General features: G+C 42.1%; 1 protein-coding gene across 6 annotated transcripts in view; it reads right to left on the reverse strand.

Annotated features, from left to right (window-relative positions):
• ASB15 (ankyrin repeat and SOCS box containing 15) overlaps positions 1-24160 on the reverse strand; it is a 37777-nt gene that overhangs the window by 9681 nt on the left and 3936 nt on the right. For 3 of the 6 annotated variants that reach the window (XM_075599891.1, XM_075599892.1, XM_075599896.1), the window contains 4 exons: positions 19175-19303; positions 10976-11028; positions 9009-9140; positions 4980-5138 (listed from right to left, as the gene is read on the reverse strand). In XM_075599891.1, the coding sequence (XP_075456006.1) occupies positions 4980-5138; positions 9009-9140; positions 10976-11028; positions 19175-19275 (445 nt within the window). In that variant the 5' untranslated portion in view covers positions 19276-19303. Of the gene's footprint in view, positions 1-4979; positions 5139-9008; positions 9141-10975; positions 11029-16652; positions 16737-19174; positions 19304-24160 lie in introns of those variants that run through there. The other 3 variants (XM_075599893.1, XM_075599894.1, XM_075599895.1) reach the window with 2 other exon arrangements.

The following is a 24160-nucleotide window of genomic DNA, read 5'->3' on the forward strand; positions in this document are numbered from 1 at the left end:
TTCTGTATTTGGTACAATTTTCAAATTACCTGAAAATTACAGGGAACCAACCCTTTAGGGATGTCCGGAGGAACCCAAGGATTCTGAGGGACCCCTGTTTAAAAACACTGGTGTAGGTCACAAAATACAGTAACATTCTCAATATCCTACCATGTTTGGGAACATGTTTTGAATCAGTATCACTGATCCAAACACAACCTGTGTTGTCTGCAGTTTACATTCAGTCTATAAAAAATGTAAATGAGGAATTAGATCTATCGAGCCTCAGAAGAGGGTTGTAGATTTGGGTAGCGATGCTACAGGCCACGCGGGAGGTACTGCCTAGAGATGCGGCAAGGACTAATCTAAGAGCAGAAGAGGACAACTGAGAGGATCGAGAGGAGGACAGACCCCACTCCCTCCCCCTCCCTCTTTTTCGTTTTCTCATTTATTTTTTGTTACATATATGATTGAAGGCATAACTTTGTTGGTTTACATGCAGCCTAATCTATACCGTGTTGTATGATGATAAAGTCTCAATAAAATATGAGTTATATAAATAAAAAAATGTAAATGAGAAATCAATGGGGTGCTCTGCCATTCACTTGTATTGTCTTCTGGCACCATATGATGCCCTGCCATAGCCGTGCTAAGCAATTATAGGCCTAAATATCCTCCCATACCACAAAGATCTACAAATCATTCATTCATGCAGGCATTTTGTTTTATGAATGAAAAACGTGTCCCTTATCTAAAATGTAAAAATAAAAATAGTTCTGAAAACAAGAAAGCACTTGGAATATAAATAACCAGAGCTTGGCTATTTTACCTATTCTATGACTAATCAAAACATTATCTTGAACTTTCTTGGAGCCTCATCTGCATGCAGGTTCCTTCTCATTGTAAAAACTGGTTTCTTAACATACAGTAAGTTTATAAAAATGAGGGCGCGAATCCATTGGTTTTAGTGTTAAATGGTAATGTAACTTGTCCCTATCTGTTCAGTAGGACTGATGGGAGTTAAGGAGAACACCATTTATTTTACCTCTGCTCCTACGTGTTCAAACGTTATTTGTGTGCTGTGTGTTTACTGATGCAGCGGCCGTTATTGGAACACATCACGGCGCCGATTTTGAGTTCTCTGCTGTTCCCCACGCAGCATGAACGCGGCCAATCGCCCCAGGCACCCGCGCTTATCGCGGATGTTTTGTTTGAATTTCATGGATTCTGTTTCTTCGTTTGCAATAAAATGGATGAATTGTAATGTATACAGTACTGTGCTACTGTGTCAATTGCATGTTTTTAATAGCCAGAACACTAAAATTCGTTTTTCTGCACTCGCCGCGCTCACATCTTATTGCGGGAAGGCTGGAATTCATCCCGCGGTTTCAAATCGGGATTCCGATGTACATGACGCGTGAAGTGTTCAAATAACGGCCGCTGTATCAGTATTAAGGGAACCTATGATATCAATCTCTTGCAATGCATCAAAGATGTACTGTTCTAATCTGTCCACAACCATCTACATTCAAAATAGGAAACTACTACATCATCTAACAGGTGTGGGTTATGAGTTCAAGTTGAGTTCAAGTTGCTGTTATCATTTATACTTTACAAACTGCTTCCTACCTCCTATGTTTGCTCTATTAACCCCATTCACAGCCAGAGTTTCCATCTGGGAATGGCTTTTCAATGCCTTGCTGTTCACTCTGGCAGCAAAGAGGTTCAATCACCTCCTCAAATCACATTAATCTAAAATAGGAACAAAGTACTTTTGATGTATTGATGCGAAGAGGTCCATATGTACAGTATATATATATATATATATATATATATATATATATATATATGTCTTTATTCATATAGTGCCATTAATGTACATAGCGCTTCACAGCCGTAATACACGTGACATTCATATAAATAACAAATAATACAAATAACACATAAAGGGAAGAAGTGCTTCAGACATAAAAGTAACATTTAGGAAAAGGAGTCCCTTCCCCGAAGAGCTTACAATCTAATTGGTTGGTAGGAAGAACGTAGAGAGAAAGTTGGAGGGTGTTCTGGTAAGTGCGTCTGCAAGGGGCCAAGGTTAATGTATGAGGTGTTAATTATCAGCCATGGAGCTACTCATATGCTTCCTTAAGCAGGTTTGTTTTAAGGTGGGTCTTAAAGGTGGATAGAGAGGGCGCTAGTCTGATATTGAGGGGAAGGGCATTCCAGAGGTGTGGGGCAGTGAGTGAGAAAGGTTTAAGGCAGGAGAGGGCTTTATACACAAAAGGGGTAGAGAGAAGATATCCTTGAGCAGAACGCAAGAGTCAGGATGGTGTACAGCGAGATATTAGGGTTGAGATGTAAGGAGGAGCAGAATCCTTAATTACTTTTTAGTCATTATTCAATTAGATCACTTAGAACAAATGTTTGCCTTCTTATCTAGCTATACAGGGACGCTACAAAAAGTATAAAAGGATGTCCTCTCAGAAGCGATCGATTGAAACTTGTTTTATTTCTGTATATATTGCTATATTAGTACAATTGGTAATATGTTTACTAACCTGCAAGATCTCCATTTCATTTTTCTGTTTATAATGTCACTTAATCTCAATGGATTAATAAAATGCTTTGTATCTTTTTTTGTATTTATAGCAGATTCGATATAGGTTGTTATACTTTTTAACAGACCAACATTAGAGTTGTTCATAGATTAAATTATAGCGTACAGAGTTCAATTTCAACTTCAGTTGCTCTGTGGCAGCGCAATAAGAAGGAAACATATACTGTATATCCTAAAGTGACGAGTAGGGGTGGAGATATACTCTGCACAGAGTCTATGCTATTTACAACTCAAAAGTATCATCAAACATCTGCAGCTCATGCTCTTTGTGGATGAAAGACAAATAACCGTTTTCCCAGAACCACCCAGGACAGTGTACAAGCAGCCTTCCAACCTCTTCAACATGCTCATCAGAAACAGATTTGTATCTAACTAGAATATAGAAATGAATGGAACACAGCCCTGCAATCAAAAGAAATGCAAACATATATGTAGTGGACAGAGACCACCATCACCACGTTGAGAACAATAAGATCAATATACAAGGATCATTCATCTGCAATTATAGCAAAGTGGTGTATCTTCTAAAATGTAGAAAAACGCACCAAAGTGATGGTTAAACCAAACAGGCCCTTCAAACCACCATGAGTCACCACAGCTTCTCCATATCAGACATTACTTTTCCCAAGCAGGGCAATCACTGTCGGACTTAACAGTATTATTTAGCAATGTCAATGTTAAAAATCCACAGGAGTGAAGAACATGGAACTTAAAGTATATTCAACTTCTGGACTCTAAAAACTGTGTCTTGAACTAAGATATTTGATTTATGACAAATTCTGGCAAAAATTAATCTACTTCCTGCTTTACATTTTTGAGAAGGTGTGAGCATAACAGTCTGATACCTCTTCACACATCTACTATTCACCTCCCTCTGACACCTTATATTTATATGTATCATATATACATATATATTTATATGTATCATATTTAGCTCCTGCTAATTTGTGATCCTCTTCTCACCATTCCACTTGCAGACTCTATTTATTTCCCCTCTCTCGTCACTTTTGGATATATATATTTCCTTCTTGGTGTGCTGCCACAATACAATTGAAGAAGAAACATACAAGGTGTTGTACACTTTAATTTAATCTATGAATAACTCTAATGTTGGTCTGCTGATAGGTATCAAAATGTATATCAAATCTACTTTTGTCCAGGACCAATTTGGCCACTAGAACTTTGGACTACTTATATTTATAGGCTACTCTTTATTCTTTTTGTTTGCACCAATTGGAGACTACTCAGCTTCTCACATGACTTCTGGTGGGAAGGTGTGTATGTTTTCAATCAGTCCTAGGGGAGGTAAGTTTATTCTGCACATACGTTGTAGGATGAAGATGTACAGTATTACATTATTTTGGTGCTGTTTGTATCCAATACTTGTACTATATATATGACCAAGATTTTTCTATTTTATCAATCCTGATGAAGGTGCTATGCCCTGAAAAGTTGATTTTTTTTTTAACAAAATAAACCAAATTAATCATTTGATGAAGTTGCTCAGCGTTTAGATGATCTTGAATGACTTTGAATGACAGTGTATCCAGCAGAACATTGCAGGCTCAAAGCACTTCAAGTGCACTAAACACTAAAGTGTTCTGGTTAGTTATGCTGTAGTACTGGATGTGCGCTCTAAGACTACTGTACTTTGAACACATTTTCTTGCTATGCAAACTCTTACCTTGGACTAAATGTCAGATTATTGTTCTGATCTCTACCTTATTGTAGAATCTCTCTCTCAGTTGCATATTGTGTTTGTTTTTGCAGCTAGACATTGACTTCAACAGGGACTTTCGGCCTAAAAAGGCCCAAGCAATCCGCCACTTAGGCACACATAGAACCAGCCCCTTACTCCAGCTGTTTCAATAACATTTAGCAATACTACATGAAAACACCCTCCATTTTGTTACTACTCCAAAAACTAAGATTGCTCTAAAAGAGGCAAAATTCTGCCATTTTGGGCAAAATTTCACAAAAATGGCGAACTTTTGTCAGATTTTCACGTTAATTTACCTTATGTGCAAGGGTTTATGACCTTTCACATTGATCATATGACCTTGCACATTTTGGTCACCTTTGCAGGTGAACCATGCTGTTTTTTCAATTTCATTGCAAAAAAGTTAAAATGGCTAGTTTTGCTGGATTCGTGAACTTTAGTGAACATTTCGCACATCCAAACAAATAAGTTCATAACACAAAAAATATAGACGATACAGAAGGATCATACTACAAACACTAATTTTGACATTAAGAAAGGTACATTATTGTTGTTTAACATTAAATCTCACGTTAGCCTAAGATAAAAAATCTATTGACAAGTTTTTCAGTCCTAAATATGCACATTTGACAAAAATAGTTGGAACAATTTAATAATGATGCTTACCGATCAGAAGAGGCGATTCCCCTCTGCTATTCTTTGTGTTTGGCCAGACCCCTTTCTCCAGCAGTGCCTTCACATTATCAACCAGTCCAGCCTTTGCAGCCAGAGTCAATGGAGTTTCTCCATCATTTGTTTTCTGTTCCCAAAATGTTTTAGAAACTGCTGTATTAAGTACATGTGAAAAAAAGAACATCTGAAAGTATTAAGCAGTAATGCAAACGTTTGGACATTCTGGGCAGGGGACTTGGTCATCCTGGGCTTGTTTGAGGCAGGAATCTATGACGGTTGTACGAATTTATTATACAAAGCTGTCCATGTACTGCCAGTCATCAGTAATTAAATGTGTTCAACAAATGGCACCATTCATTTGGAGAGGCGTGCAATGAAAAAACGTTCTTTTCGATAGGAAAAAGTATATACACTTTCTGTTAGATTGCACCCACTGCACCCACAGAACAAAAAAACGAATATCAGCTCCAAAAGCAAAAAGGTTAAGTGAAATCAAATAACAGTCTTTTAAATTGATAATAGCAATGTCCGGTACATATAAGTATAGATGCAGGAGAGGGGAGAAAAACCGAGGGGTTAAGCAAGGTATAAGAAGCAGGGTACTTACAGAGAGGTTGGATTCCCACCAGGCTGTGTGACCCCCTGAGAAGCTTCACCTTACCCCCGTCTCCTTCCAAATGAAGTGGTGTAGAGCCGCATGCTCACAAGGTGTCACCACTAATCCATTCCTCCGCAACAATGGTGAAACCGGTGGTGTCCTTCGATCCAGGCAGCAACAGGATGGAGGTGCTGGGAAGCTTGCTGGTGCCTGCAGATTACATGCAAAATGCCTGGAGAAGTAGAGACTAAGGGGCCTATGCAGAGAGCAGCGCTAAGCTCGCTTTCGCCACTTATCAGAGAGTTTTGCGGCCAGAAAATCAGAAAGTGGCATGAAATAGGGAAACAGAGAGAAAAGCGCCATGTCTTTTTTTACCTTTGTAAAACTCGCCGAGGCGGTGGCGAATCCCTAGATTTCTGCACTTTTTCAAGCCGCCGTATGCAGGAAGCGGCGAACAGCATGTGTGAGAGAATCTCTCCAGAAACATGGAGAGCTGTTCGCCAAGTCTGCACGCCATGAAAAGTTGGCAAACCCCTTATGCTGCCTGGCGATAGGGATGACGTGGCCTCAGTTGCGCGCCAAAAAAAAAAAAAAAAAACTCTAAACTCGCGGGTTCTTTAAAGCACATTCAAACAGCGTGATTCGCGCCAATTACAAGTTTACATATTCCTGCATGGCAATTCTGGCGCTTACCGTTGCTTTGTGCATACGGAGGCGAATTCTCCACATTTTATGTTTAAAAGATTCATTCCGCCAGTTTTTTAGATCGCTGCTCTCTGCATGAGGCCCTTAGTCTTGGGGGGGGGGGGGGATGGGTAGATGTGGGCAACTTTATCATTCTGTCTCATAAACCTTACTAGGCACTACCCTAATGGGGTTTGGTAATGTATTGATTCATTGAAGTTTCAGGCTTTTTTTTAAAAAATATTTCCAATTAAACCTGCAATAACAATGCAGTGATTGGTATCTCCAATTGTTTTGCTCACTACATTATCTAGCTCTGGTTTGTTTTAACAACCAGTGGGTGCAGTTACAGAAACAAAAAATGATCGAGTGGACTACCGCTTGCTATGAAAAGAAGTTGGGGAACTCACCAGATGTGAAGGTTAAAAAAGTCTTTAATGAAAACTACATAAAATGACAAAACTCCTCCTCCCACATGTTTCACGCCCACTATAGCGCTTTTTCAAGGAGTGTGCACTGGAAGACAACAGTGCAATTATATACCTATCCCACAACACAAATTCAGCTGCTGGTAATTATCTAAGTGACACATCTATACATGTAATTAGATCAGATTTCAATGATAAAGGTCAGCATTGTCAATCATAAGCAAAAAAGAGCAAAAGATAGAAAGAAAAAGAAACCAACAGAAAAAATACCATAGATGTATCATAACAAACTTGATCAATAATGTATCTAATAAAACAATGATCAAGAATGAATAAAGTAATTAAGAAAACTATTGCATGTAGTAATGAAGTCTCATGACTAACAAATCAAAATATAAGCTGTGTTTCACCCAAACCTATTATTAAAATGACAATCTTGGTTATAAAGCCTTCTGTGGATAATTTATTTAAATATAGTCCAAAGAAGCCCAAATATACTTAGAAAATACTTAGAATTATAAATGAATTATAAATGAATCCACATAACAACATGGATCATAATTTCAATCATAATTCAAGATATTGGGCCATCAATTACATAACATACTATGACCAAAAATGATCAAAATTAAGCTTTCTATAACCAAGTCATAATAATGGTAAAGGGGAAACACAAACCCATATCATTCAAAAGCATAATTTATTATTAAAAGAAACTACATTCTGAACAGAATAAACTGAAAACAACTACAGAGAACAAATACAAAAATGATATTAATAACTGAAGATCAGATGTGGGTCAAGGAAGGGAAAGAAAAGAGGGGAAGGGGGGGAAGAGGGAAAAAAGGGGGAGGGGAAGGAATGGAGGGTGGGGGAGGGAAGGAAGGGAAAGGGAATGGAGGAAAAATGGGGAAAGATGACAGGATAAAACTGACAGTCATCAAGAATCATAGAAAATGTTTCAAATCGCATTGGACATTTAAACCATAAGGTGTTAAAGTGTTTAAAGTAAAAATCCAATATGCCTCCCTCTGATGTAAGAGGGAGACCCTATTGCCCCTTCTGGGATGGGATCGAACAAGTTCAAGGGCCACACATTTGAAATTTGTTAAAATGCCTTTCTGGCATATACTAAAATGTTTAGATACAGGGTGTAATTGGTCCATCTTCACAATTAGTCTCATATGTTCAAGGATTCTTTCTTTGAGGGCTCTGGTGGTAAGCCCTACATATCTCATATTGCAATCACAGGTCAGCATATACACAACAAAATGCTGACCTTTATCATTTAAATCTGATCTAATTACATGTATAGATGTGTCACTTAGATAATTACCAGCAGCTGAATTTGTCTTGTGGGATAGGTATATAATTGCACTGTTGTCTTCCAGTGCACACTCCTTGAAAAAGCGCTATAGTGGGCGTGAAACATGTGGGAGGAGGAGTTTTGTCATTTTATGTAGTTTTCATTAAAGACTTTTTTAACCTTCACATCTGGTGAGTTCCCCAACTTCTTTTCATAGCAAGCGGTAGTCCACTCGATCATTTTTTGTTTCTGTAACTGCACCCACTGGTTGTTAAAACAAACCAGAGCTAGATAATGTAGTGAGCAAAACAATTGGAGATACCAATCACTGCATTGTTATTGCAGGTTTAATTGGAAATATTTTTTTTTAAAAAGCCTGAAACTTCAATGAATCAATACATTACCAAACCCCATTAGGGTAGTGCCTAGTAAGGTTTATGAGACAGAATGCCAAAGTTGCCCACATCTGCCCATTCCCCCTCCCCCTACCTCCCTTGACTAAGTCTCTACTTCTCCAGGCATTTTGCATGTAATCTAAAGGCACCAGCAAGCTTCCCAGCACCTCCATTTTGTTGGATTGTATTTGAAGCTTTGTTGTGGATTTTAAACGCTGCTCACGGGATGAACCCGAGCAGGTGTTGAAATATGTGTGTGTGTGTGTGTGTGTGTGTGTGTGTGTGTGTGTGTGTGTGTGTGTGTGTGTGTGTGTGTGTGTGTGTGTGTGTGTGTGTGTGTGTGTGTGTGTGTGTGTGTGTGTGTTTACCTTCAAATACTATGATTACAATAACTTGTTCATTTTAATGCAATTTTGCAATCTGCACAAATCTTTTTCCATTAAGCAAATGTTATCCCTAATAAAAACAGAGGAAGTGTGAAATCTTCACATTAAATTGATCACTGGCATCTATTAAAATCCTGCTTCTAGTCGTGTTTGGGATCTTAAACGTCAGAGGCCTGCAACTTAAATACATATTACCAATTTCTCTTACCAGTCCAAGAAAACTTACCATCCAGAACTATTTCAGTGATTTGCCGAATTGGTTGTATGGAAGCTTCATGCAAAGGAAACCAGCCTTTTTCATCAGCTTCATCAAGGGCATATTTATATTTCATATATTTCTGTAGTTCCATAATTTCTCCTAAAGACAGCATACTTGATTATGACCAAGCCCAAGGTTTTTCATATTTAAGATCTAGAGCTTTATCAAAGGCAAAATGTTGGCGCAAAGACAGTATACTTATCAACACGCTGAAATATACTAATGTGTTATTCTTAGTTGCTGTATATTCAGGTATATCTACGTTTGCCTGTGAGAAGGGATTTCTGGGGAAAGTGGGAGGGGTTAGAGCGAAGTTACTTTTTGCATATTGGCACCGGTATCTGTATTAAAAAATGTGCTGTTTGCATTACTTTTCTTGGCGTTTTTCTCAGTTGGTTTTCTCCATCACATTAAAGGGGTCGTAATGTCTATCTTTTTTTAGTGCAGAATACAGCAAATTCTAAAATAGTACAAATACACTTCATATTTATGTCCTGTTTCAGACAGAAAAAAATGCTAATTTTGTGACGCAATTGTGTCAGCGTACACGTACTTCTTAATACACAATGGTAGATCCTCAGAAGTCCACAAAAATTTTTATTGCTACATTACCCCTATTTAACGTAGTGGTGCCCGTAACACATATCCACGTGGGTTATTAGCATTACAATGCCCTCACATTAAAGCTGCAGTTCAATCAATATCCTGCATGTGTGGGTTTTTTTTAATAAATAAGTTCTGTAGTAAGAAAAAATACTTTTAGCATTTTCTGTTTTAAAAAAAAACAACTTTGAAAGACCAATTTTCTTGTATTCTATTTTAACACGCATGCTTGTTCCTATAGCAACGATTTACAGTCCCCATATTTAAAGATGTCGCCAAACTTTGCCGATCAATAGACGGAGAACGAATTGACCGGAAGCTATGCAGTTCTTTAGGTAATTAGAGATTGCCCACATGAAACTACTGAAGTAAAAAAATAAATTAAAAAAAAAGACTGAACTGCAGCTTTAAGGAGACAAATATTGTGTTCATACATTTTGAACAGATGTCTGGGTTACTCATATGCAAATGATATGCTAATGAGTCGTTAACCCAACATCGCAGATCCAAAATCCTCTGTTCATGTTAGCGCATGGAAATAACGCTACAATAATTAGGTCACATCAAAACCTGCCGTTACTCACATCCAGACCATGATTATCATAGTGTTATTTCTGGGAATAGCCTACAAGCAAGGTACTGAGTATAGGACTTAACCCTTTCATTACAAAAAGTTACATGTCATACAAAGATATGTATTAGGTATCATATAAATATCTGAAACATATAAACTATAGTATAGCTTTTAGTGATTAAAGTGAATGTAGGATATGTTGTGTGACCTAATATAATATATAATCTTTAGTGTATTAAGTATAGGTGCACAATAATGTTTATCCATATAAAGAACTGGGATACAATATAATCCCTGTTATAAGTACTCTTGATAAACCTCTACAATAATAATTAATAATTAACTTTTAATAATGTACAATTAAAATAAATGAAGGTAAGAGACGAATAAATAACAAAAAAAAGTAAAAGAAAGTATTTTTTTATTTTTTTTTAGTCATACCCGTTTTAATAATTGAATCAGCTTTAGGTAAGGCACATGTGTACAGTAACACGCATTCAAGTTTTGCCAGTGCCCATCTGTAGTGTATTTGTTAACTGTGATTTTCATTGTGCAGAGACGTTTTAATAATGCAGCTACTTTTACTAAGAGCCGCTATTTTTGCATATCATTCGTTTTGTGGATACCCGTTAAAATGAGGAAAAACCCTAATTATGCAACAGTTGTTACTGGTGAAAATGTAACAGACTTCAATGGATCTAACCCACAGAGCCCCTACACGGAAAACTTTGTAATTAGTGTAAGTTAGATTGATTACCTTGTTTTATGGCAGATACAATTTTCCTGTTTATCTCGCTGGTTGGTACAAACCTATGGAAGAGAACAATGCCAGAGATAGGAAAAGCATAAAGATTTTATTCAACAACACAACACAACACAAAAAGTATGTACTCACTCGACCTAACAGCAGAGAAGAATTCAGTGCTCAGTGCAGGGGCACGCATACTTTTTTTGCGCCCTCCCCGTCTTATCTTATCCATTGGCAGCCCCCTCCATACATCGCACGGCGTCAAATGACGCCGTGGGGTCGTGTGACATCACGTTACCATAGCAACCGTGACGTCGCATGACCCCGCGGCGTCATTTGATGCCGCGTTGCCATGGTCACGCATGCTGAAGCCGGCAGAATCCCGGTAAGTACAGGTTGTAGAGGCCCCGCGCAGTCCCCCGGCATTTAATTTAAATGTCTGGGGGAGAGCACAGGACCTCTGCAACCGCCAGCGCCCCCCCAAAAAAAATCTCGCGCCTCCCCTGGGGGTCGCGCCCCCGTTTGCGCACCGCTGCTCTAAGGCAGGGTTGTACAAAATTTCTGTGCTACGCCCCCGCTTGCTCTCCCCCAGTGTCGCCCCCCCCATACCTTTACTCCGGCGTCAAAAGACGCTGCGGGTCATGTCACGTCACATGACCCCACTGCGTCATTTGTCGCTGTGTTGCCATGGAGATGCGTCTCCTGGAGCCGGCTGAATTTAGGTATGTGAGTTACAGAAGCCTCGCGTTAAAGAGCACGGGGCCTCTGTAACCACCGCGCCCAAGAGGGAACGCCCCTGCTCTAAGGGAGAACTTGATACAAAATATTGGTAGAGAAAGGAAGCACCTATTTGTATGCGCTCCACATCCAAATGTGTGTTAAAACTTCACTTTTACTAACAAATAATTAAACCATGTGGTATAAATCAAAACGAATGGCACAAAATGAAATCGTAGGGGAGACTTGCAGAGAAAATCACTGTATTACCCCAAAAGACACCTAGGAATGTACTATAATCAATGAAGAGTCAAAATGTCTACTTTGTCTAAATGATCAGTATGTTTAGCACATAGCAGGGATTATATAATTAAATAGCATTTGCAACAGAAATTTGCTTTTGTCCCCTATAGCAGGTAAATAAAACAATAGACCAAAGCAGTGTTCAATACACAATACAATTTAAACTCTTCATTGATTATACAGTAGTTTTATGTTCAGCTGTAAAACTGCACTTTTCTATAGAAATGCAGCTCGGCTTATACATATAGTACATTTCTATGTATCTTGAGGATTAATACAGTGATGTTCTCAACAGGTCTTTCCTAGGAGGGGCAGGAGGGTTAATGAGTGTGAGGGGCAGAGCAGGTTAATGAGTGTGAGGAGGGGTAGGGGGGGTTAATGAGTGTGAGGAGGGGTAGGGGGGGTTAATGAGTGTGAGGGGGGTTAATGAGTATGAGATGGTACAGGGGGGGTTAAGGAGTTCGGGGGGAATTGAGAAAGGAACTGGGATTAGGGTGACCAGGCGTCCCGGTTTCGCCGGGACAGTCCCGATTTTTTGTGTCCTGTCCCGGTTGCCGGTCCGTCCCGGAAATATCCTGGGTTTGGTCCCTGGTCCCGGTATGCGGCGAGGCGGCGGCGGTGAGGAGGATGCGGGTCTTAGAATGCCGGCCGGGCCGCAGGGGATTGGCTGCAGGTCAGAGGAAGCCGGGGCGGGGCTTCTCCTTCTTCCTGCAGAGCACACGGTGAGTGGTGTGTGTCTCTTCCCGCTCCTGGCTCCTCTGTCTGCTGCACGGTGTCTCCCTCCCTCCTCTGCCCGCCCGGGGTGATAGGAGGTGGTAGCGGGGGTGCACCCACCTGGGGGGGGGGGTTAGCTTTGCCTCCTGTCCTGGCGCTCCCTTCCCCCCGGTCCCCTTGGTGCGGGAGATGGGCGCGGGGGAGAGCAGTGGTGGCTGCGCAGTGTCCCCCACTTCTGCCACGGCCCGCCCGGGGTGATAGGCTGCCCACCGGGGGGAGGGGGGTGTTGTACCTTTGCGTCCTGGTGCTCCCTTCCCCCCGTCCCCTTGGTGCAGGAGATGGGCGCGGGTGCGGGTGCAGTGTGAGGCGGGGAGCCGCCTGCTCGTCGCTGCCTCTGTACTTTGTGTGTGTATATCTGTGTCTGTGTATCTGTGTGTGTGTGTATCTGTGTGTGTGTGTGTGTGTATCTGTGTGTATCTGTGTGTGCATGTGTATCTGTGTGTGCGTGTGCGTGTGTGCGTATCTGTATCTGTGTGTATCTGTGTGTGTGTCTGTGTGTGTGTGTGTGTATCTGTGTCTGTGTGTGTGTATCTGTGTGTCTGTGTGGGTGTCTGTGAGTGGTCAGTGTCTGTGTTGGTCTGTCTGTGTGAGTGTCTGTAGGTCAGTGGTTGTGTGCGTCTATGCAGGTCAGAGAGAATAGAGGGGATTGGGAGAATGGGGGGAGAGAATGGGGGTGGGGAGGGAGAGAGAATGGGGGGAAGGGAGAGAGACTGGCGAGGGAGGAAGTAGAGAGAGAATGGGGGACAGGGCCGCCAACTGGGGGGGGGGGGGGTGCGTGAGTTAGGGCGCCCACCCAAGAGTCAGTCAATCTCTCTCTCTGTCTCTGTCTCTCACACTCTGTGTGTGTCTGTCTCTCTCTCTCTCACACTCTGTGTGTGTGTCTCTCGCTCTCACACTCTGTCTCTCTGCATATGTGTGTTCCGGAGTCACGTGCAAGTCCCACGCCAGCCCTGTGTGTGTGTGTGTGTTTGTGTGTGAAGTGGCCAGTCCCACGCCCGGTTGTGTGTGAGGGCGCCAATTTAAGTCTGGCCTTAATATTAACACAGCACACTGCAGCCAAGGAGAGCAGGAGCTGCATGAGCCAGCAGGTTAACCTAATGGCCGGAGTAGACATTGAGCTGCAGCTGCTTCTCTCTCTGCTCAAAACCTGGATATTAGAAAGATTGCCGGGACACCGGAACAGTAACTTAAAAACTAGGACTTTCCCAGTTCAACTGGGACGTCTGGTCAGCCTACTTAGGGCCTCAGAAGGTCAAAATTCGGCCCTGCCTCCAAACACAATCTATAGGGGAGGAATAAGTGTTACAAAAAACAACAGATGGTTAAGGGCCATCAAATAGACAAGTTGCTATATTGAACAAAAGCAACTACTAATGCTACTGCTTTAACCCCTTCAAAGTGGATCTAGGATTGCAACATAACGTATAACCAACAAACAGTGATAGACAGCACTAAAAAAAAATGGTAAAAACGAGTTTGATACAGGGTGCAACAGGAACCTAGGGGACCCTAATTCCCCTAAAACCATGAACTAACACAAACAAATGTTCCAGCACTCAATGTCTATATTGAAAAAAATAATCAACTAGAGGATAATGTCCAAACTAGAGGTGAATTTAATATGAACACGAGAAAACAATGACTTGGAGTGATGTACCACAATGGAAGCAATGTCTCTGGGATGAGGAGTGTGGGGAAAGGACACAGGGAAAGGAAGTAAACAACACACAGTAAGGGAGAAAACACAACACGGGGAGGAGGGAATACTAGGGGGGCAACGTTTCGAGGTAAGGACTGGGCTGGCCGTTGTGTTGGGGAAAGAGGAATTAGGGAAGTACCTCATGGTCCCTTTAGACTAGAGGGAACGAGCCTGAAGAAGAGGTTCTTACCTCGAAACGTTGCCACCCTAGTATACCCTCTTCCCCGTGTTGTGTTTTCACCCTTACTGTGTGTTGTTTACTTCCTTTCCCTGTGTCCTTTCCCCACACTCCTCATCCCAGAGACATTGCTTCCATTGTGGTTCATCACTCCAAGTCATTGTTTTCTTGTGTTCATATTAAATTCACCTCTAGTTTGGACATTATCCTCTAGTTGATTATTTTTTTCAATATAGACAGTGAGTGCTGGAACATTTGTTTGTGTTTAGAACGTATAACCATGTGATGCTAAAATGGATGTTCTTCATCCGAGAACAATTCTAATCATTTGGCAGCATGAGCTTCTAAATGTAAAACTATTCTTCATAAAGCACGGTCTGGAAGCCTTCTCTGAGAGTTAGTCATCTCACTTTATTGGTCTGGGACACTGAATTCCTACCAGGCTGTGTTTGTCTGATGAGATCTAGAAGATTAAGTCCTAAGCTTTGTTTTGAAATAGTGGCGTGACTGCATTTAGAGTGCTTGCTTCATTAATCTACTGCAAACTGAAGAAGAAAAAGTTGATAGCACACTAGATGTGCAAATAAAAATGCCAAGTGTGACACCGTTACCATTTAAAATGTCACTGCTATAATGAATATCTCCCTTGGGAGGCACAGATGTGAGATAAAGTTATACCAGGGAGATGCATGCTAATATGTACCCTTTTCAGAGAATTATGTAAATTGTGATAGTACAGAATTTTGTCATTGGTTAATTACTTCGATTTGTCAGAGTAAGCCCAAGGTCAACACAATATATAAAATGTCAAGCAGATGCAAAAACATTCCATTTAGTTTCTTCTTTGAGCTGGGCCTGATTTGTAAAACAATTTGCATAAATACATGCAAAAAAATGAGGAGGTGTCATGGCAACTTCCCAGCACACCTCATGAGATTGTCCCAGACTCCTCAGCAACCTATGGAGATTCACATAACTTATAATATGACCCAATAAAAGCAGGTATCAGCAAATCAATCTCTCAATCTCTCTCTCAATCTCTCTCTATCTCTCTCTCAATCTCTCTCTATCTCTCTCTCTCAATCTTTCTCTCTCTCTCTCTCTCTCTCTCTCAATCTCTCTCTCTCTCTCTCTCTCTCATATATATATATATATATATATATATATATATATATATATATATATATATAGATGTGTGACATATTGTAGAAGGGAAGTGTGGCTTAGTGTCAAAAGGGGTGTATTCTATATTGGCTGGAGTGTCCGATGAGCCTTTTTTGGACGAAATTCCCCACTGATTTAAATATGCTCAATATGCATCAAACTCATTGTGTGTGATAACTTTTGCTAAAAGCACTCAGTCCTTAATGCTAATTTCCCCTAAGATATAGCTTCTGACATTATTGCAACAATATATTGATTTCCTTATTTAGCTTTGCAAAATCTCAGCCTACCATTACCCACAATATTTGTTACAACTTTTCAACCCGACAACACAAAAATCGCAGATAAATGTGATCAAAATCAAGTTGTATTAGCCTATATGGTTTTATAAACATTCTAAATACCCTAAATAACTCAGCACACACTCTCAACAATTTATTTTAATTGAATCTACCTTGGTCAGAACTTAAATTAAACTATTCTAATTTCTGGCATTGCAGAGACTTGTATTACGTTTAGTTATTACCTATGTATAGGTAAGGTCTATGGTCTACTAAACTTTTTGCTTGTTTACCTGTTCAGTTTTTTGGGTTAATTGAAAGAAAATAATACACACAAAAAGGAATCTTCACAGCCTCTTGTCTACATTTGCACTGCCCACATACGACCATTATATTTGTGGAAATAACTTGTCATGTCTTGTTAATTATGTGTATTCAAAGTATTTGATATTTTCTGTATTGTTGTGATATCTGTCAATAAAGAAAATTGAACGAAAACGAAAAACAAACCGCATTGGAACCATTATGTCCTCTGAAACGTTATTTTTTAAGCTCTAAAACCACCCTTACCTTTGAAGATGCCAGTGTCTCTGCTCCCTCCAGATGAATCAAAATGGCCCCCAAATCTCACAGGTCCTGCATGCCAATAGGAATCTGCAAAATTATTGTTTGCGCCCTCCTATTGGACGACCATACAAAATATGGCTTAAAAAAAAAAAATCAATATTTGAAAAGTAATAACCATATCTGAACTGCGTTAGGGAATATGTTCAACCACACTGAAACATTCTCAGGGGACTGTGGTAGAGCAATCCTAGTCCCACTTCAACCAAGAGGCAAATAACTACAGGTCAGTGAGCATGAAGTCAGTAGTGGGGGAAATCATGGAAACACTGCTGAATGATATAATTCTTGACTATCTAAAACCAGCATGGTATACTGAGGGGGAAACCATGTCAAGAAAACCTAACTGATTTTTTTTGACTGGGGGATGAAGGTACATCGAGCAGTACATGTAGATTATCTTATTTTTAGTGAGGCATTTCACACTGTCCCGCATAGAAGACTGATCAACAAGTTGCACTACCTGGAACTGAACTCTAGGTGGTAGAATGGATAGGACATTGGTTGGACAATAGGCGACAGAAAGTTGTGGTAAAGGGAGTTCATTCAGGGGAGGGGAAGGTGACCAGTGGAGAACGTCAGGGATCTGTGATGGGACCTGTGCTCTTTAAAATATTTATTAGTGACAATACATAGGGTTTGGAGAGGGAAGTATTCCTTTTGGCACGTCACAAAGATCTGTAAAAGGATTAGCACTCCAGGGATGGAGGGGGTGAAAACAAACTGACTAACGATTTTGGTATATTGAGGGAACGGTCAAGAGTATGGCAATAACAATGGAATGCCAAAAAAAGCAAAGTAATGCACTTGGGTCACAAAAATCCAAAAGCAGAATACAGGATTAATGGCACTGTAATGTCAACTGCTGTATAGAGAAGGAACCTGGTAGTCATTATTTCAGCTTAGTGAAAATTAGGTGAGCAATTTAACAAAGTAATGGGAAAAGGCAGAAGGATATTAGGTTGTATAGTGAGAGGTATTAGCAGGAGAAAGAGGGGGTGGACACTTTATAGATCATTAGTGAGACCTCACCTAGAGTACTGTATTCAATACTGGAGATCAAATCTCCACAAGGACATAAATAAATGAGAGAGTGTGCAAGGGCTACTATAACGGTGCATGATCTGCAGCAGGGGTGCGCAAACTGGGCGCAAGCTTTGTCGAGGGGGGGTGGGGGTGCACGTGAGGCCTCTACAACTATCCTTACCTTGTCTTCGGCAAAGCGTCATCAAATAACGCTGCAGTGTCATGTGACACTGCGTCGTAATTTGACATCGGAGAGCTAGAGGCAAGGTAAGGGAGGGGGGGGAAGCAGAAAAGGCTATAAAGTTTCTTTTGGAGCCAGAAGATTTAAATAGCAGTGTTTAGTAAATATGGACCATTATGCGTTCTGGGCAAAAATTCCATTCTGATAGGTTTTGTTGAAATGAAAATGCTACATTTTTGTAAGACAAAAAAGTGCAATATCTGTGAACCAAATACAACAGATGTTTTTTCATCTAATGCAGACTCAAACTCACTATCATTAAAACAGCACCCATATATTGTACCACATCAAGACAGTTTAGAATCTATATTTTTTTTTAAGGGTTCAGAGCAGGTTTCATAGACAAGGGAGTCATATATACAGTATGTACCAAGGCAAGAAATGTGGCAAACAATCTGTACTACTGTGTATGTATCAAAGGCAAAAAAAGACAGAAATCAATAGGACATTTGTAATACACTAGTTCGTGTTGCCACAGAATTGCACCACTTTTGTAGCCCTCTTTGTTATTAACTTTCCTGTGTAACTTTATTAAAACTAATTGGAGGAAATGTTTCAACGTATAGAAAGTGCAAGTAGAAGCTCGTTTGGTCGCATTGATCCATTCTTGGCTAGTGTTTGCTCGAAGAAAATTCTTCTTACATTTGCCACAAATTGTTAGCCAGAAACGCTTACGCTGCCTCAGACCCGGTAAATACAAGATAAAAAAGTGACGTAGAGAGGCGCAGAGTTTGATACAGTACATCTTATTATAATTTGTTCGGCATGTAACTCCTCAATAACTCCTTTTATTGATACTCCCTAAATCGCAACATGACGTACATGGTGCAAAACGTGGAGAAAAGGCCTTGATACATTGATGCAAAATGAATATGACGCAATTTGATTCAATTTTGCTCCAAATTTGCCTTGATACTTAGCCCCCATCGCCTCCTTTGCTTTATTATACCACAATCACGTCGCATTTACTCTCCTACCCTGAGTACATTATATTTTTAGCTTGTCAAGGAAAATTGTAATTCACCATAATGGTCATTTGGATGCTAAGCAAACTTTTGGGGGTCATAACAAAAGCAAACAATACCAGAATAAAAATCCTTGGTGCAATAAAACAAGAACACTCGTGGGTGTTCTTTAAAGTTATTGCTCTTTGCAACAAAGTAGAACATGTTTGTATGTACAATAAGACATATTTTCTTACCTGTCTTGATAATATGGTGCTGGTGCAATAGCTTCCAAGGATTCTTGAATAGCAAATTGAATTTCATAGCTATTGAGATGGTCTTCATTAGTTTCTTCCATTGATTTATCTTCTGAAATGCATATACACCTAAAAATTAAATATTCCATTTCTTAAAATTAATGCTACTTAGTAACCCCCTGGTTCCTGAGATTAATCAGGCTCCCCAACATTTTGCACATAAAAATAAGTCCTGCCGTAGTTCCTCTATTTATGCTTCATGGAGGAATTTCCAAGCAACTCCTATAGGAGTCCCCTAAATGTTGTTGTTATTGTTACAAATGATGGAAATGCTTTAATATACATCAGAAATATTTTAACCAATAACAGAGGAGCTGTTACATCAGCGAACAGCAGCAATTGCCCGACACCCTTTGACTGCCGCCTTTGGGGCGACTCGGGTGTTATGTCCCAGGGATTCTGTGGAAGAGTGAAATAAGCTGCACAGCATATAGACCCTCATGACAGACATGCAGGGGGAGAGGCTGATGATCTCCAGGTGGTCTTTGAAGTTGTCTCTTTTCCTCATGATATTAACTCGGTCCACTCTGGCATAGTGGACAGGAGCAGTGAAGGCATATATAGGAGACTCTCTTAGGGGGTCCACCTATGGGGTACCACGGGTGTTATGTCCCCGAGATTCAGTTGCAGTTTACATACACCAAAAAACTTTGCATTTAATGGCCGCAGTTGGCCTTACAGGAGCTAAAACATAGTGTACCAGCTGAATGGGTAGAGTTTGAGAATATGGATACATAACAGTGAGTTATAAGGTGTACAACTTCCTCCAGGAGAAACATAATGGCTGCCAAATCTCAGGCCGATGGGAAGCCACATCATCAGTTGTGTCTTCCTATTGGAAAACCATTTCATTCCCGTCTAAAAGCCAGGAAATAATACCGGAAACTTCACTAGCAGGTATCTTGGAACCAGGCAGTCCCTTGAGCTGAAAATAGTGGAGTTCCACCCCGGGGGTCCCCCTGGCTCCAATCATGTAAAAAAGGAACGTTAGTTAGGAGGTATGGCTGCTTTTATGTACACCCTGTTATGTGTTATAGTATACACAAAATACAAAGAAACTTTTACATTGACACTGCAACACTTTCTTCCCAGATAGACAGCAAACTGGTGCTACTGTAATTTGCTGGATTTTACTTGAAAAAGAGGCAATAATGGCAAGAAACTTTTCCTTTTTGCCATTATTCTTGAAGCTTTTCTTTTCAATATTTTCTACAACTTTAAGGGTAATTTCTCATAAATTGGTGGTTGTCACGTATGACACCCCTGTGAAAACATGACCTGCATAGGGGGCAAGGGTTAATACACAGCTCGCAAGCGCTACCACTTTTAACCTGTGCAGAGGTCCCTCAAATGGACAATATCTCCCCTAAAGGACAAGGATTAATACACAGCACACAAGCTGCCCCACTCTTCACCTTCGCAAAGGTCCTTCCAATGAGTTATATCTCTCCTAAATCCGTCCCCATATACCACCGTCACGAACAGCATACAAGTGGGCACGTGACTTAGATATGCAACCAGGGTTAATACAGACTGCTACTCTAGCGAACTCACCTTTCGCCTGTGCAAGGTACCTCCATTGAGTTAATATTGAGCCCTTACTCAATTGCAATTATATATATATATATATATATATATACTGCTACCACTCGGGAAATACAAATCAAAGATGTAATAATAATTGTGAGGGTCTCAGGTCCTTGTTTTATTATAGAAAAACTATGCACTTTAACACACCAAAAATCCGTTGCAGCAAAGTGTGTCCAAAAATGTAAATACTCTCTCCAGAGCATGCAACAGTTCATTCAGAGCAGAAAGTATTACTTATTAAATATATATATATATATATATATATATATATATATATATATATATAGTGTTCGACAAATCACCCAAAAATCTACTCGCCCAACCAAAAAATCTACTCGCCGCCTAGTCCCGCCCCTAACCCCGCCCCTAGTCCCGCCCCCAACCCCGCTTTAAAATAAAATACATTTAATAAATTCCTAGTCATTCGTTTTTGACATAAATGTATTTATTGTATTACATTATACTACAATTAGTCCTTGTTACGTGTGTGTGTGTGTGTAAATGTCGGATCTAAAAATAAAAGCCAGATGTGAATGACTAGTTTCCTGAACCCCTTAACCAGTGTCAGGACGTCCCCACTTCACAATATCTAAAGCAGCAATCTCGCCTGGGATCTTACCTGATCCGCAGTCCCTCAATGTCCAGGTACCCTCATTCCCGCAATGTTATACATTGGAGGGGAGGTGTTCCCTACCTGTCTTCTGGGTTAGGGGGGGTTCTGATGTCTTCCGTGTGAAGCTTGAGTCAGATCTGGAAGAAAGCAGTATAGGTTATTTCGGTGTAGTATAGGGCAGTTAAGATATATAGGGTAAGTAAGATATCCAGATCCAGAGTGTGAGACAGACACAGAGAGAGGGGGTGAGAGAGAGAGAGAGAGAGAGAGAGAGAGAAAGAGAGAGAGAGAGAGGTGAGAGAGAGGTGAGAGAGAGAGAGGGGTGAGAGAGAGAGAGAGGGGTGAGAGAGAGAGAGGGGGGTGAGAGAGAGAGAGGGGGGTGAGAGAGAGGGGGTGAGAGAGACAGAGAGAGGGGTGAGAGAAAGGGGGTGAGAGAGAGGGGGGTGAGAGAGATAGAGGGGGTGAGAGAGAGAGAGGGTGAGAGAGATAGAGGGGGTGAGAGAGAGAGAGGGTGAGAGAGAGAGGGTGAGAGAGAGAGGGTGAGAGAGAGAGAGGGAGTGTGAGAGAGAGACAGAGGGGGGAGAGAGGGAGGGGGGGAAAGGGAGGGGGCGAGAGAGAGGGGGGGCGAGAGAGAGAGGGAGGGGGCGAGAGAGACAGGGGGCGAGAGAGACAGAGGGCTTGATTGGGTGGGGTGACGGGGTGATTGGGTGGGGTGACGGTGGGTGGGTGACGGGGTGGGGTGACGGGGTGACTGGGTGGGGTGACGGGGTGATTGGGTGGGATGACGGGGTGATTGGGGGGGTGGGGTTATTGGGGTGATTGGGGGGGGTGATTGGGGGGGGTGATGTGACACTTCTGGTATCCTACACACACACACACACACACACACACACACACACACACACACACACACACACACACACACACACACACACACACTCTCTCTCTCTCCCTCCCTACACACATATACTCTCTCTCCTCCCCTCCCTCCCTCTACACACCTTGGGATCGCTGTGGTCTCCGTGACACCCGAGGAAGCGGCGGGGGCCCTGACGCACCGGGAAACCAGTAGTGCACGTCTCCCCGGAGAGCGCCATATCCCACGGAGAGAGGGAGAAGAGGCGGGGGGGAGGCCGGGTGTCGCCCTCGGCGGCTGTTGTTGCGGGTCACCGGGTGTCAGACACGCTGGGACATGGGGGCGGCGGCAGCCTCAGCTCAGTGGCTGTCGGTGGAGGAGACCTTCCGGGTAGCCGACCTGGCGGAGCTACCACGCGAGATCGGGAGTGAGTGGGGAGATTTGGGATGTTGGGGAGAGATTGGGGTGAGGGGGGGTCACGGAGGCCGGGAGAGATTGGGGTGAGGGGGGGTCACGGAGGCCGGGAGAGATTGGGGTGGGGGGGGTGGCGGATGGCCCGATGGGAAGGGGCGGATGGCCCGATGGGAGGGGGGGGGGGGGCGGCGGATGGCCCGACGGGAGGGGGGGGCGACATATGGCCCTGCAGGGGCCTGTGGAAGACAGAGGCGCGGAAGGGGATGGCTGCTGGAAGGGGGAGGAGTGAAAGCGCTGAGGAGGGAAAGTATTGCTGAGAGGCGGGGGAGGAGCGAAGGCACTGCTCAGGGAGCCGGAGGCGGGGTAATCTCCCCAACAACATGAACCCGCCTCCGGCTTTTTTTTTTTTTCTCCAGCGCGAGCGGGGGAAAAACAGCAGCGCAAGCTGGGAAATTTTAAAAAAACACACGTGTGCTGCTTGGGCCAATATTTACTCGCCCGGAGGTTAAATCCACTCGCCCCGGGCATGAAAATGTATAGCATTGTCGAACACACACATATATATATATATATATATATATATACACACACACAGTGCTTAGATTACAGAAACAAGTATTACAAAAACATACAGTTACAATAAAAAAGAAAACCTATACATTACCAAATGCCATTGTAAGGGTTCCGGTCCTGCTTTGGCTTGAACTCACACTTACGGGGCTATAGAGCTTCCAGGCAAATCCCTCTCTGTACTGGGCAATTGGAATCACCTGGTTCTGGACTTGCACTGCAGTCTGCTTCATTCTGTCTTCTATGCAGCTCTCTCCCTATTGGCTGCCCGTGCTATTTAGGTTCAGCCCTTCCATAGGGAAGTGGCTGAGCATGATTCTGGAATCGCTGTATTCCTGGTAAACTGTGTTTGCTACAAGCATCTCTGTTTGGCTTTCATGTGCTGAAGCTTCCATTCACCTTGTTTCCTTGTTCCTGAGGACCTCCCATGCTCTGTTCCGGAGACTTTCCCTTGTGCTGAAGTGCCTACGCAGAAGCTCTATACTGAAACTCTGCGCTGAAGCCTTCCTTGTTCCTAGGACCTCCCAAGCTGGAGCATCTACGCTGGATCCCCTGCGCTGTAGCTGCTCTGCTCCGAAGACCTTCCCTTGCGCTGAAACACCTATGCTGAAGCTCTTCACTGAAGCCTTCCTGGTACTGACTCCAGCCTGTGACCTCGACCTTCGATCCTGTGCCGCCTGCCTTGACCCCAGCCTGGATAACTTTTACCCTGCCTTCTCCAACCCCGACCCGGCTACCCACGACGACGGAATACACACACACACACACACACACACACACACACAATGTGTACAACCCCTACACATGCCACACACACAGACCACCCAATCCCCCTACACACATCACACACAATCCCCCCTACACACACAACTCGCCCATACGC

This window comes from Ascaphus truei, chromosome 5 (genome assembly GCF_040206685.1).
Source record: "Ascaphus truei isolate aAscTru1 chromosome 5, aAscTru1.hap1, whole genome shotgun sequence".
Classification (NCBI taxonomy): domain Eukaryota; kingdom Metazoa; phylum Chordata; class Amphibia; order Anura; family Ascaphidae; genus Ascaphus; species Ascaphus truei.